Source organism: Alligator mississippiensis, chromosome 4, assembly GCF_030867095.1.
Source record: "Alligator mississippiensis isolate rAllMis1 chromosome 4, rAllMis1, whole genome shotgun sequence".
NCBI classification, from domain to species: domain Eukaryota; kingdom Metazoa; phylum Chordata; order Crocodylia; family Alligatoridae; genus Alligator; species Alligator mississippiensis.
In genome coordinates, this window is record NC_081827.1 from 17,064,927 (window position 1) to 17,078,547 (window position 13,621).

Consider the following 13,621-nt stretch of genomic DNA (forward strand, 5'->3'; position numbering starts at 1 on the left):
CTGTTGTAACATAGGCAGAAACCTCTGGGTTATAGTAACAGTGCGTTCATCTACACATGCAATTACCCTGATACAATAAACTCCGTTGCAATTCACACAGAAGTCAGCTGCTCCGAGGCACGGTATTTACACATGCACCCAGGATTGCAACAATTCAAGCCAGGGCAGAGGAGCCCTGGCCTGGCAGGGGGATCAGGGCTCAGCCCTGGGCTCTAGTGGCAGTGTCAGGTGGCAGAGGGGTTGCCTGGGACACAAGGGTGCTACAGTGCAGGACTAGCTGGCAGGGCTACCTTTGTGACTCAGCCAGCCCTTGTGATAGTCTACATATGACTTTGATCGCATGTAATTACTCTGCCATAAGATAGTACTGTCCCTGACAGTAACCTGAACTACTATGCAGTAGTGCTGACAGATGTCTTTTTTGTGATGCTATCGTGCAGTAGCATCACTTCACTGTTTTTGCCACATAGCACTACTATGCAATAGTTTAAGGTGACTGCGTAGTCAGCATTTTGGGTAGATCCGGCAAATGAGTAGTATGTTACTCCAAGAGGAGGCTTACTGAATCTGCTATAGTAAGAAGAAGAATATTCTGCAGCTATCCTAGGGGCTTTAAATGAAGAGTAAAACCTTAGAAGATCCTTCTTCTATTCTGTTGGAAGTTCAAAGGAATGCAAATCATCCAGTCCCTGACCACAGGAGTCATGGCCAACAATGCATAGCAGGAAGAGTTAACAGAACAAGGGGAGAGGGATGATCTTGTGACTAAGGCATTAACTAGACAGGAAGGGATGTGGGTTCTGATCAAGGCTCTGCTACAGACCTTATGGCTATGTACTGATAGTCAAAAAGCCTGAGGCTGAATTGATTCAGTCTTTGCAGGTTAGTCTAAGCTGCAGAGATTGAACCGATTAGTAAATAAGCACACATTCACTTTTGATTCAGGAAATACATCCACATGCCTGCAGTGGCTGAAGCCAGAAGTTGGGGGGGGAGGGGGGAACTAAAGTATGCCTGCCAGCCACTGCCAGAGGGGAGGGAACAGAGAAAGCCCTGCTGGAGTGGAGGGGGTGTGGCCAGACCCCAGCCTGTGTTCTGACTGGGCAGTGCAGGGGGAGGGGGCAAAGGTAGTAGCATTGAATTCATAAAAGCTTTCACAAAAATAGTTCTTTCTCTGAAAAACTATAAACTAAAACCTATAAACACAACCTGGGAGGTGTGTTTGCTTATTCTTCCTGCTGTCCCCCAAGGTCTCTGGGATTTGCAGTCCAGTACCAGAGCAGCAGGACTCTGCAGGGGTCCTCATCACTTCCTCTTTCTGCTTCCAGATGCCTTTGGGATTTGTAGTCCACAGTCACAGCCAGCAGTAAGTAACCCCACAGTGCAGCTCCATACTCAGGGGAAGTGCAGTTTAACCTCCCTCCCTGGCCCCAGGCCCCAGACCCCAGGCAAGGTTTGCCTGGGGAGAGGCAGTGAGCTGGCCAGTGAACCAGCCCTCACTGCTCCAGCTAGGGAGCGGAGGGGCAGGGCTAGCCCTGCTCTCTGGAGTAGACAGCACAGCACAGCTCAGCCCAGGGCTGCAAAGCATCCGGGATACTGAGGGACTCTGATTTAACTTGAACCAGGAAGGGGTCTGGGACAAAAGTTTCATAAGCCAGTTTGACCCAAACCAGTTAAGTCTGATACTGCATTTAACCTGGTTTACCTTAAACCAGTTTCAGCCATTTTGAAATTGGTTTATGTGCACTGAACTTCTGTTCTGTTACAGGTTTAAACTAGTTTCTGATCACTTAAACTGGTTTATGTGTAACTTCTGTCCCTAGCAAAAATTGACTTCATTGAAGCCATGTCCTGTCTGCGGTAATAGGGAAATAATTGCCTCACAATGATGTTTTGAAGACAAATGCATTAATATATTGCTCAAATTGTATGGAAATGATTGGAAATCCAGTATATATGAAGAGGCCTACATTGCTAACTTAGGATAAAATGAATTTATTCACTCTATGTAAACTTATCAATGCTATATGCTATAACACTTCTCTTACTTCCTTCCCACACAGCCTCTGCTTATGCCTGATCCAAACATTTAAACAAAAGGAAAATTAAAACAAATACAATCAGCCCAGCAGGGAAATAACTTGGTTAATGTATAAATAAAAATCACCCTGCTGTAATATGTCCTTGCTTAGGCTTTCTTGAATATCATTTTACACATAGGCTGCACAAAATGTTGATCCAAAATTTCCTTGGACAAGCAACACAAACAGCTCCTCCAAAAGCTTTCAGATATATGATCATGAATTATAAAAAGAAACCAAAATCTGTTACAATTGTAAATTTGGAGATCCTTTTCTTATAAATCCCCACTTCGTAGTTTACATGCTAAATCCAAGCAAACTATGTTGTATAGAGTTCACTGGCAGTGCATCAAATAATAAAAGCATACACTAAGTTTAAGCATTAAATTAAACTTTATAGTTTAGTGTAGAGCAGACTTTTTGATCCCACACTATTATTTATAAATTGCTATAATTAGTAGATGATGAAACATGCTGACTTGAATTTAGGTAAAATAAATGACTGAACTTATTAGCAAACTTTCAAAGCAATAATCCACGCAAGCAGATAATATGTTGGCGATTACCAGCAAATAATGGAGCTTCCTATTAGTAGTAGTACAGAAGAGGTAATTAAAAAAATGTAGCTATATAAATAAAATATGCAATAAGTTTCAGTATTTGCAGTGTTCAAATATTTCCCATAGGAGTCTTCTCAGTAGAACTGGTAATTTTTTCGTACCACTGCTGTATCAAAGTTCTTCAGATTTCCTGAGGCAGCAATAAAGTAGTTAATGTTACACATTTTGTATTCAGAGAAGCTAATCGTATTACAAACATATGAGACACACAAAGCAAAAAAGTGTTTTGCTGTGAGTTGTAATAAATAATATAAATGAAAATGCAAGTGACACTTCTGCTTCTCCAATCATTTGTTTCATCCAGTTTTAACCTAGCATATTTGGGCTGTAACCCAAGGGTGGGTACACATTGTTGCCTCGCTCCCACCCTTGCTGATGGAAGGGCTGGGCAGAGCACAATTCCTTGTGGGGGCGGGGGCTGCAGCCTGGATGAAAGTGCTTGGTGGGCAAGATCTGGCCTGCAGGCTATATTTTGCCCATCCCTGTTGTAACCCCATGAGGTAGTGATTGTCATTTCCTACATTATGGTACAATGGCTGGAAAGAAGGGGCCTTGACCTGATTGAGACCTTTAGGAGCAATATGCACATTTACTTGCCGTACAAGCAGCAAGGTCCCACATACACGATTCTTCCTCCAGTTTTCTCAATCTAATAGCAATAACGCAATGGATCTCCAGTTTGGTACAGCCTCCTGTCACAGAGGAGGAATCGGAGTGCAATTCTTCCAGCTTCAGAAATGGGTTTCGCCAAAGCTGTCCTGTAGCTCCTATCTCTAGAAGTCGTAGTAGGCATTTCTCCAGTTTGTACATCGGTCATTAAAAAGTTTCATGAAATACTTATCACGTTATATAACATCTCTGTCATGGTAGGCTTATTCAAGGCTGGGAAGGTCTAGGGAACACTAATCCTGAGTAATGGATAACTCACTTGTAACAACCCATCATTACTAGTTAATTAGCTGTCCCATAAACTCTGGCATCAAAGCCCACACCTTGCTAATTGAACCTGGAGTTCTCGGCTCTTTTGAGTGTTGATGAGTTGGGGTGGGGTTGGAGAAATGCATCTCTGGTGGAGCCTGCACACAGTTCTCTCAATACACCTCTGGCAAGACCTTGGGAGCAGGCGAAGCAGACTCCAACTTTTAAATTGGCTGCTGCAGGTATGCTGCTGTGCCAGCAGGATAATGATGGCTGCAGGGGCAGTGGTTTAGCTGGCTGGAAATGCTGTTTGGGGTTTCTCAGGTTTTAGAAGAACAAATCAAATCTGGATGTATTTAACTGCAGAGGCAGATCTCCTGAAGAGGAAGGGCCTTTATTTTCTCTTGCTGCCATCATGACATTTTTTTGGCTTCTCGTTATTTTCTCAATAGCGGGCCAAGGTGCTTCCGTAGGCAGGGCTTCCTGCCTTTTCTCTTTCTACCCACTCGTTCCAGAGCTGAGCCAACCTATCTCACTGCTGCAGGTGTTGTCTAAATGCTCTGCCTCTGCGAGGAGTGCTACAAAACCCCTGACACTTGGAGGGAGGCAGTTTTCAGCATCCATTTGTTGGATATCAACTCCACACTTTTCATTTAGTGCCTCAAGGGACTTTATTTGTGTTGGCTTCTCCTTGTTTTGGATGCCAACCAAGGTTGTAGATATTTTTTAAATACTTCATGCTGCCTGATAGTTTCTATAGTTCCTTCCATTCAGTCTAATGAGTGAATGAGTTGTAATGAAAATAACATATTGGAGAAGCTTGGCCTTGGGTTCTCTTTTAGTTTTGGGTAAGCTACATAACTGCTTCACACCCCTTTGCTCATTTGCTTTGTTTCATTAATTAGCAAATGTGACGTTAGGTGGTTTTAAATGCACGGCCTCTGGGATGCTAGTAATAAAGCAGTGATATCTGGTAGCTGATGGAATGGCTCCTTAAAATGCAGATTCTTCTATAAACACAGGGAACAATCCCACATGAATTTAATTTAATAATGTTATTAATATTTGTACCCATTAATTAGTGGATACTAATTTTTATCCTTAAATGATAAAATGTGTCCTTGAATATAAAATTCATTTATTTATTTATAAATTTATTTTAAAACATATCCTTGAATATAAAATGTATTTAAGAATGTATAAAAAATGGATCCGTGAATATGAAATGTTATTTGAAAATAAAATTTTGAATAAAAATTTTATTTTTGAAATGATAAATGTATCCTTGAAAGACTGGGGCTTTTGAAGAGTCTTCAAATGTCTAAAAGCCAAACTTTTCTCCATCGAAATGTCCTATCTAAATGGAAAATAAGGAAGAAATAAAGACATGAAGAAAAAAGTTAGCTTATTGCACAGCCACTTGACAAATGCCAGAAGTATCTAATTGTGCTAATGTTGGGAAATGGACCAATACTGATCTGGAGTTTTTGTAGATTCAGAGAAATATTTTTCCTTTCTTTACAAAGGGGAACATTTGCTGCTCTTTAAACAGTACAAAAGCTGCTTAATAAATGGGAGAATGGCTATGAAAGATACTGTTTACCAGTTCTTAGAAGGATTTAGTTTTAAAGTCAGATTCTTAATTGAAGCAAAGAGGCTGAACTGTGTATCCAAGATATCCAGAATGCCTATCCAAGGAGGATAAGACCACAGTTTCATTGTGCACTGGATCAATGTCATCTTTGTTTTTTTAAGGAATGAGTGTGGATGCTAAGTGAGCCCCAAGACTAAATTATACTTTTATTTTTGTTTATTCTCTGATTTATTAACCCAATTCATATATATGTTTTTCATTTCCCCTTTGATTAAAACAGCGTTTTCAATATCTCATTCATGAGTTTGGTGCAGTTTTGAAGTTCAAACTAGTCAAGAGTAGGCATGTTCCTTTTGGACCCATGTATAGCTCTTTTAATTATAAGTCATCTGTAGGATGTATACATATCTATTTATACTTGTAACTTGTGTGTGCATGTTTGCAATTTTAATAGAAGATGGGATACTTTTTCCAATCTTTTTGCAACTAAGCGTAGCATTTAACCCATGTGTGCTTTACACTCATGTATGGATCTCACTGTAGTTTTAATAGCAAGCCTCCATGTACATCCATTTAGATCACCTAGTGAAAATGTTTTTTTTTTACTGGGCAAACTTTCCTTCTTTCTCAGCCTACAAACAAAGCAAAACACAACCTTCCAGGTTAATATTAAACACGTTGAAACTAAAGGGACAAAGAATTGAGTAAAGATATTTAAAATAGAAAACTATTGTCTCCCCATTTTCCCTACTCTGTTCCTAGCAGTCATAATCACAACAGCCCAAATGTTGGTTTTACCTGGATTTGATGCTATTCCTTCAGCTTGACCCTGTTGTTGTTGAGCTCAGCATACATAGCCCTGCAATTTAGTTAATGGACTGTATTTTCCCTCAGCTGTTCTCATCTTTCTCAGGTGGTATGAACTCATCATTTTAAAACCATCTCCTTGATAAATATTTTAAAATCAGTCAGTAAAGATTATTAAATATTAAAATGAGTATTAGATCAGCCACTGGCTGAAAACATCTATGTTTGTAAGTGAGACAGTCCTTTTGCTTTGGGGCTCCATGATACAGTACCAGGGAATGTCAGACATCCACTCAGTGTCTCCAACTGCTAGACTTTTTCATTTAGATGCCAGCTTTAGCTGAACAATGTGTTAAAATTCATTCAGTCAGACAGCTCCCTATTGGCTAGGCTCCTATGTCTGAGGAGGCTTAAGAGCTCTGTTTATTGCAACAAAGAGCCTGGAATAAATTATGTTTAGTAAATTGGCTCCAGGTTTGTCTAAGACAGTAGCTTCAGAGTCATCTATTTTACAAGCATTACAAAATTTGATCACTTGCAATGAGATGACACCTCTTTTTGAGGATACGGTATTACCAAGTACCAGCTATGCCCAAGTGGGCTTCCCTGGCTGTTGCAAGATGGCAGGATACCAGCAAATAAACACTTTGACAGTTAGCTGCTCTGCTAGTCCATGACCTACTCCAAGTTTGAGTTCCACTGTGGAGCCAAGCACATCAACCCCAGCGTAACGAGGAACTTGCAGACACACACATGTGCGCACAGGACTAGCACTCTTTCCTTTAGTGGAAATATCTTTGTGGTTAAAGCTGGATTTGTTCTTAAGCACTTTGATCATGGCCTTGACTAGGGTAACCAGAAACATAAAACCAAAAGGAGATGTATCCTGGTCTTAATCTTACACTGTAAATTGAGTGATGTTCCTGTTTCCCCCGCTTCCCTCCCAACCCCTTCTCCACACAACCACCATTTTGCTTTAGGAGATCTCACAAAAGCAAGTGCAGATGCTTAACATCGAAGAGCGGTAGGGACCAGGACAGTTCTTCGTTCTCTCTGATACAAACTCATTTGCTCTTTTACTAGTCCTTACTGATTCAGTTATGTTGAATAGTGTGATTACTGTTCATTTAAACCCAGACCCCTGATTGATTTAACAGATGCCATGGGAGGTGCAAGGCATTTCCTGGGGGATTAATGACCAGTTAGCTGGTCCGAAGTACATTAACCTGAGCTAGTTATTCATCTCCTTGAAGAGCCTTTTATTGGAGGCGGGCTTGGATTAGATCAATCGTAACCTAAAAATAAATGTGGAAATCTGGCCAGATTGCAGTGTGTCCAGCATGGGACGTGGCTGGCTCAGATTCATAGAACAGCTGCGTCAAGTGTAAACTAAGTTCCTTGTGTCAGGCATTAATGCAAATGGCTTTCCAGAGTCAGAGTGCAGATAAAACAAAGGAGGAAGATTTCTTCTGGCCAGAAAACTCTGACATGCCAGGCTTCTGCCAAAAGCTCCAAATCAGTGCTGGCTCTGTGGCAACAAATCAGTTGAAGTCAGTAAGTCTGCAAGTTAATGCTGCATCCTACCTGTGGCCCTAGATCTTGATTACACTCTTCTGTCAGGGAGCTGAGCCCCCACTCTGGTAGAGTATTTATTGGCTCTGACTTCCCAGTCATCAGTCCTTGTAATCTTTGTCGACCCTACTTAATCTCTTCTTTAGGATTACAACTTTTACTTTCCAAATATGGAGAAAGCCAGGGCATCTATTCACAATCCTTCTTTTTTCTTTTTTTTTTTTCTTTAGTTATTTTTTAGGTAAATTTAGGTACTGACTGGCAATAGGATCATGATTCTTGGGGACAGAAAAGCTTATTGTACTGGGACGGGAAAGATACACCAGGCAACTAGATACTTGAGGTGAAATCCTTTCTCTACCCATTCATGCTTTAACCATAGTCCCAGTTGCTTTCCACTGGGTAAAAGTGTAGGAGCAATGTAAAGGGGCTTCAAAGGCATATCAGTGGGTGAATCTACATGTGAACTTTACTGCGGAGCTGTCTAATTAGCTGGGCAGTAAAGCATTACAATCTACACATGTGCTTATATTAGGGTGCAGTAAATTAACTCTGCTGTAGGATAGTACTGTTCGAGACAAATACTATCCTACAGGGGAGTAGTTGTCAGGGGTGGGCAATTATTTCGGGTGGAGGGCCACTTACTAAGTTTTGGCAAGACTTTGAGGGCCACATGACAGGCAGCCGGGGGCAGATAAATATTAAATTTCTTAATTGGGGGGGGGGGCCCGCGGACCAGATAGAATGGCCTGGTGGGCTGCATCCGGCCCCTGGGCCGCATTTTGCCCAGCTCTGAGTTACATGCACTGGAGTGCATGTATAGACAGTGACTGGGACTGGCTGGGGTACAGGGATGCTGTGTGGGGGCTGCCTGCCAGCTAGCCTCGTACTTTAGCACCCTCATGCACCAGCCAGCCCCTCTGCAGTGCATTGAGCCAGTGTGGAGCAGCCCCAGGCTGCTCCTCTCCCGGGTCCTCTGTCAGCCAGGGCTGCTCCAACCCAGGTCAACATGCTGCGGTCCCAGGCGCACGTGTAAATGCAGCACCCAGGAGCAATAAATTCTGCCATAAATTGCACTGCAGTTGATTGCTATGTGCTAATTGCTGTTAATTGCTATGTGGTAGATGTGTGGTAACTTGGCAAACGCTATCTTTTTTTATGATGGACTAGTTTTAATGGATGTTCTATTAATTAAATTTGTATTTGACTATTAGCTTAACTTTGTTTAGAAAGCTCACATATTTTTACTCTCTCTCCAAATGTACCAGAATGATTTTATGCAAACAGATTTACAGCATTCGGAGGGAAAAAAAATCCCTAATGGCAAGCATGGTTACAGTTTAAACTCCTCTCTAAAATTAGGTCTGCCTTGTCTTCATGAACATGATTTGTGTGATGATGCAAAAGACATACAGATGTTTTTCTTTTTTGTTTTCAGATTGAATTTGAATTTCCTGAATGAAAGGCTTTTACCGGATTTCAAAACAAGATTGTGGAGAGAAGAGCAGAATGAGAGCTTCCCAAGCATCACATGCCTCCTGCTTCTTATCCTTGCTAATGCTATTCCTTCCAGTCACTGGAACTTCAAAACAAAATATCCCAAGACTTAAGCTTTCCTATAAAGGTAAACTCTTCAGAAAAGCTTTTAGTTCTGCCATTTATATTTTGGTTGGGTGCTGCCAGCAGTTCATTTTTGTTACGTATTAAACAACGAAATGGAACCCAGTTGTCCCCATTGTTTCTAAAGATACAAAGATAGAAATTCTGCTGGGGGAAAGACTCCTTAAACCACCTTCCTTTTTTAGGGGGTTGACTGCTAAAGGAAAGTTTCTCAGATTAATTTTTGAAGGGGCATAGTTTATAACTCTCCATAAGAACTGCAAAATAATTGTTGAACTTTGACTTGCTTTTTCCTTAAAACTAAAATGGCATTTATGAAAAACTGCAAGCAAATCACTGGGAAGGGAATTAGATGAATTGAGTCCTTGTGAAAAGCAAGAAAACAATTCCCGTACTTTCAAATACTTTTATGCAGTCTCACTAAATGTTTCCCTCTGGCTGCTGTTTCATAGCATGTCTTATTGTTTGATACCCTCTTTTCATTAAAGTTTGGGTAAAAGGTCAAGTACAATTTTCTGAAAAGTAGTTATGAACAAAATTATATTTTAGAGTTTTTTGATTGTGTGGCAGCTTATTTCCATATGAAATATATGTTCAATTTATATAAATATATAGATGTTGAATTTTTATAGCTAGTGGTTGCACATTTTCATATCCTGGCTTTTTTCACTGATTTTTTGAAGACGTTTAGCACACACTAAACATATTTTAGATCAGACAATATAGCAGTCATGCAACTCATCAATTTGTCTTCAATTTCTGTCACTGATAGCAACCATAAGAACGATGAATTTAACATAGAAATGCATTAAAATGTTTTGTGAGTATGATCATCTGATATGTGGCCTGTTGTTGCTCCTTATGCACAGAATACTTGCAGAGTTTAGCAAGATCATCCCATTAATATTCACAACTTTACCTGATGATATCTTAGGTAGAATAACAATTCTATAGTTAGTTGTTTTACAATCATGTCAGCGCCCTGTACTTAGGGGAAGTGATTCTGCATTCAGTCACATGGACAAAATCCTTTCTCAGCATGTAACCGATGGTAGATTTAGGTTCATGAGGATCTACAATGATGAGAGACCATAAAACCATCATTAGAGAGTCCAGCGTGTTTACTGTAAGCCATAACATGTACAAAGATTTATTGAATAAGTATTGTTTTATATGAAATGCTGTTTACAAGTTTCTCTTTGGCATTCCTTGCATTTGTATGCATGCGCATATACGCACATTTGTATCTCTGTACATCCATTTATAGGAGTGTGCAAGAGACAGAGCTTGACAGTTTGTGTGTAATTTGAGGAAATACAGTCATTTAAGCCAACAAAGAAACTAAAAGATCCAACACTGAGCTATGGATATTAATAGGAAGAAAGCTCTGCTTATATTCAAACTTTTCTTTCAGTGCCCCACTGGATTTTAAGCAGTGCCCTAAAGTTAAATATTACCTCTGAAGAAGGTGTTTTCTGTGGGATTGAACATCCTGATTAATGAATTCCTCTGTATTTCAAAGATAGCCACCTACCTGCAAAATTATAATGGACACAGTTGGTGGATAGGAGAATAGATAAAAGATCATCAAGGTCAGCATAGGAAAAAAAATATTTACTGGAATATTATTTTAAAATAGTGAAAGAGATTTGCTAGGAGTGGTATGGAAAATGTCTGACTCATCCTTAAAAAAAGACAATGCACAGATGATTGATATGGAAGTCCTACACCAAACTTTTATTAGCATCTTCATAAAACTTTGGGTTTGGTCAGCGGGATAGGTTTTATTCAAGCTCACCCTCCAAACCCTGCAGGAAAAACAACACAGAGGGGGAAAGAGACAGAGAGATAAGCTAACATGCAATTCCAAATTCAGAGAGTTGGGCAGAGACAGATGAGGCAGGTGTGCAATTAAGAATACTGATTGCTGTGTTCACTCTTCCTTTTAATGTAGAACAAAAGAGTGAAACAAAATTAAAAATAAGCAAAGAAAAGAAACCATTATTTAAAAGTTTCTGAGTTTCTAAGGCTTCTGGATAGTACATAAATAAAGGAGAGAGATGAAGAATAGAGGAATGATACTCATCCTTCATGCACTCAATGTACACCTGTAATCTTCATACCACCCAATAGAATTAAATGGGTTGCATCAGTTGCTTATGACTTTTGAGTTTAGTTTCTAAGACTATGAAGTAACTTTGTAAACCATTTGTAGGAATGTCAGACAGTTGGGTCACCAGTTGCGTGTGCAAGAAAAACTGGGCTGGTTCCTATAATTCAGAGGGCACCATTTGTCAACTGATTATTATATTTACTCAAATCTAGAATGAGTCGCCCCCCCCCCCCCCCCAGCCCATTCAGTATGTGAAGGGAGGGGACCCTTGTCTTTAGATTTGAGCATGAACCAGGTAGGCAGTTGCTGCAGGTCCAGTTGGGGCAGGGTGGCACATGCATCAGGATCGGGATGCATGGAGAGGGGGGAGTATGAGGGAAGGGGGGGGTCACAGTGCAGGGGATGGCATGGAGGGAAGGGGTGCATGGTGCTGGGGGGAGCACAGGGGAGGATGTGCGAGTGAGGGGGGTGCAGGGAAGGAGGCATGCAGTGCAGGGAGAGTGCATGGGAAAGGGTGTGCAGTGCTGTGGGTAGCATGGGGAAGGGTGCATGGTGCAGAAGAAACATGGAGGACATGGCAGCAGGGGGCATGTGGAGGAAAGGATGCACTAAGTGAGGAGAGGACAGAGAAAGGGTCCACAGTTCAGGGAGAAGCATGGGGGAAAGGAGCACACAGAGCCAGGGGAAAGTGAGGATAAGGCATAGAGAGTGGTAAGGGGAGCTGCTGCAGCTCTAGCCCTGACCCCAGTCCATGCTGAAGCCTGAAGCCAAAGCTTTGCTACTAACTGGCCTAGCCACATACTCTGTGCCCCCAGCACAGGCAGAGGCAGAGCAACTGCAAAGGAAAGTGGCAGGGGAGAGGATGTGGGAAAAGGGAAACAAGGGGCATGGGGCAGGCTGCCTGCCTTCTAGCCACAGCTTTCCCTGCTGCTGCTTTCCTTCTGCAGTGGCGTGGGATATAAATTGAGGCCTCTCCAATAACTAGACTCTAGACACGGAAAATTATAAATCTGTTTTATTTCCCATGTCTAGAATCTAATAAATTGGGGAGAAGGGTCATATTAAATTTGAAGTCACGTTGGATTTGGGTAAATATGGTCATTTTGAAGATGTACAGATACTTGTGATGGTAGTTAAACAATCCTTATGTGTTCAAACATTCATTTCCATGAGATAATTTTGATGTCTCTGCTTTATAGTGACTCTTCAGTAAGTGATCTAGTTTCCATTTTGGGTGGAAAATATAGTGACACCTACAATTAAAGGTACCTGACATTTGCCATGACAAGACCATGTGTTCATTTGCTTATACATTGACCGAATCTTTACTCTTTAGACTGAAATTTGACATAACACACGTTCTACCAACACTTTGAAATTGTTATTCTTTTCAGCTTAACCATCTGTTTCACCAGTAGTCTTAAACCCATTTCATTGAAAAGTTTCTAGTCCCTCAGTTTTAAAATATGACAGAAAACCTGTATTGTTCCTTTTTGGAAAACACCTACATTTCAAAGAGTCCCTGAAAAACTGCTGTTCGTGCAGTTACATTCTGTAAAGATTAGATCTTTAATGGATGTGCTCAGCCTTTCTTCATCGCTTCATCCAGTCTCTTACTAGGACAGAGCATGTTCATACTCATATTGCAACTGAGCATACAGTATTTTCGGACTGTGAATCCTGAGCAGGACTTTCCCTAGAATTACTGTCCCTGAGAAATGTAGACTGCTGGGCTGTTGGGCATAGGAACTGAAAGCAGGGAAACTATTTGTTATGTATTTTGAAGGCCTTCCTGCTGGGAAAAGGAAGAGGAAGCCACTTGCTAGTAATATAGAGGGGTGAGGAAGGTGCCAGGGAATGGGAGAAGAATAATACACTGTAATGGGATACAGAAGATATTAAAGAAGCCAAAGCATGGGGGAAGAAGGGAGAGGGTGATGTTACTTTAAACTGAGACCATACTAAGGGCACTTGAAACGCAAGTGTCCCCATATTAAAACTCATCAACTCAGGGGTGGGCGAGATACGGCCTGTGGGCCAGATTCAGCCCACTAAATGGTTCTGTGGGGCCCATGGCTGCTTTTCTGAGGGAGGAGAATCGTGTCCAGCCCATGGCTGCCCTGCTTGCTCTTTTCCCTTCCCTGTGCCATAGCCGCCTGCAGCAGCAGTAGCAGCTCTAGCTCCAGTAGCCAAGCAGCCACTCCCTGCCCTGCTGCCCACCGGTGGTCCAAGGCAGGGGGTGCTGGGCTCCTGGCCAGCGAGGATATCTGTGCACAACTCAGACCCTGCAGTCATT

The 13,621-nt window shown here is 41.4% G+C and overlaps 1 protein-coding gene across 5 annotated transcripts in view; it reads left to right on the top strand.

Annotated features, from left to right (window-relative positions):
- SEMA3D (semaphorin 3D) overlaps positions 1 to 13,621 on the top strand; it is a 210,241-nt gene that overhangs the window by 47,617 nt on the left and 149,003 nt on the right. For all 5 annotated transcript variants that reach the window (XM_059725809.1, XM_059725808.1, XM_059725810.1 and 2 more), the window contains one exon: positions 9,031 to 9,216. In XM_059725809.1, the coding sequence (XP_059581792.1) occupies positions 9,051 to 9,216 (166 nt within the window). In that variant the 5' untranslated portion in view covers positions 9,031 to 9,050. The remainder of the gene's footprint in view (positions 1 to 9,030; positions 9,217 to 13,621) is intronic.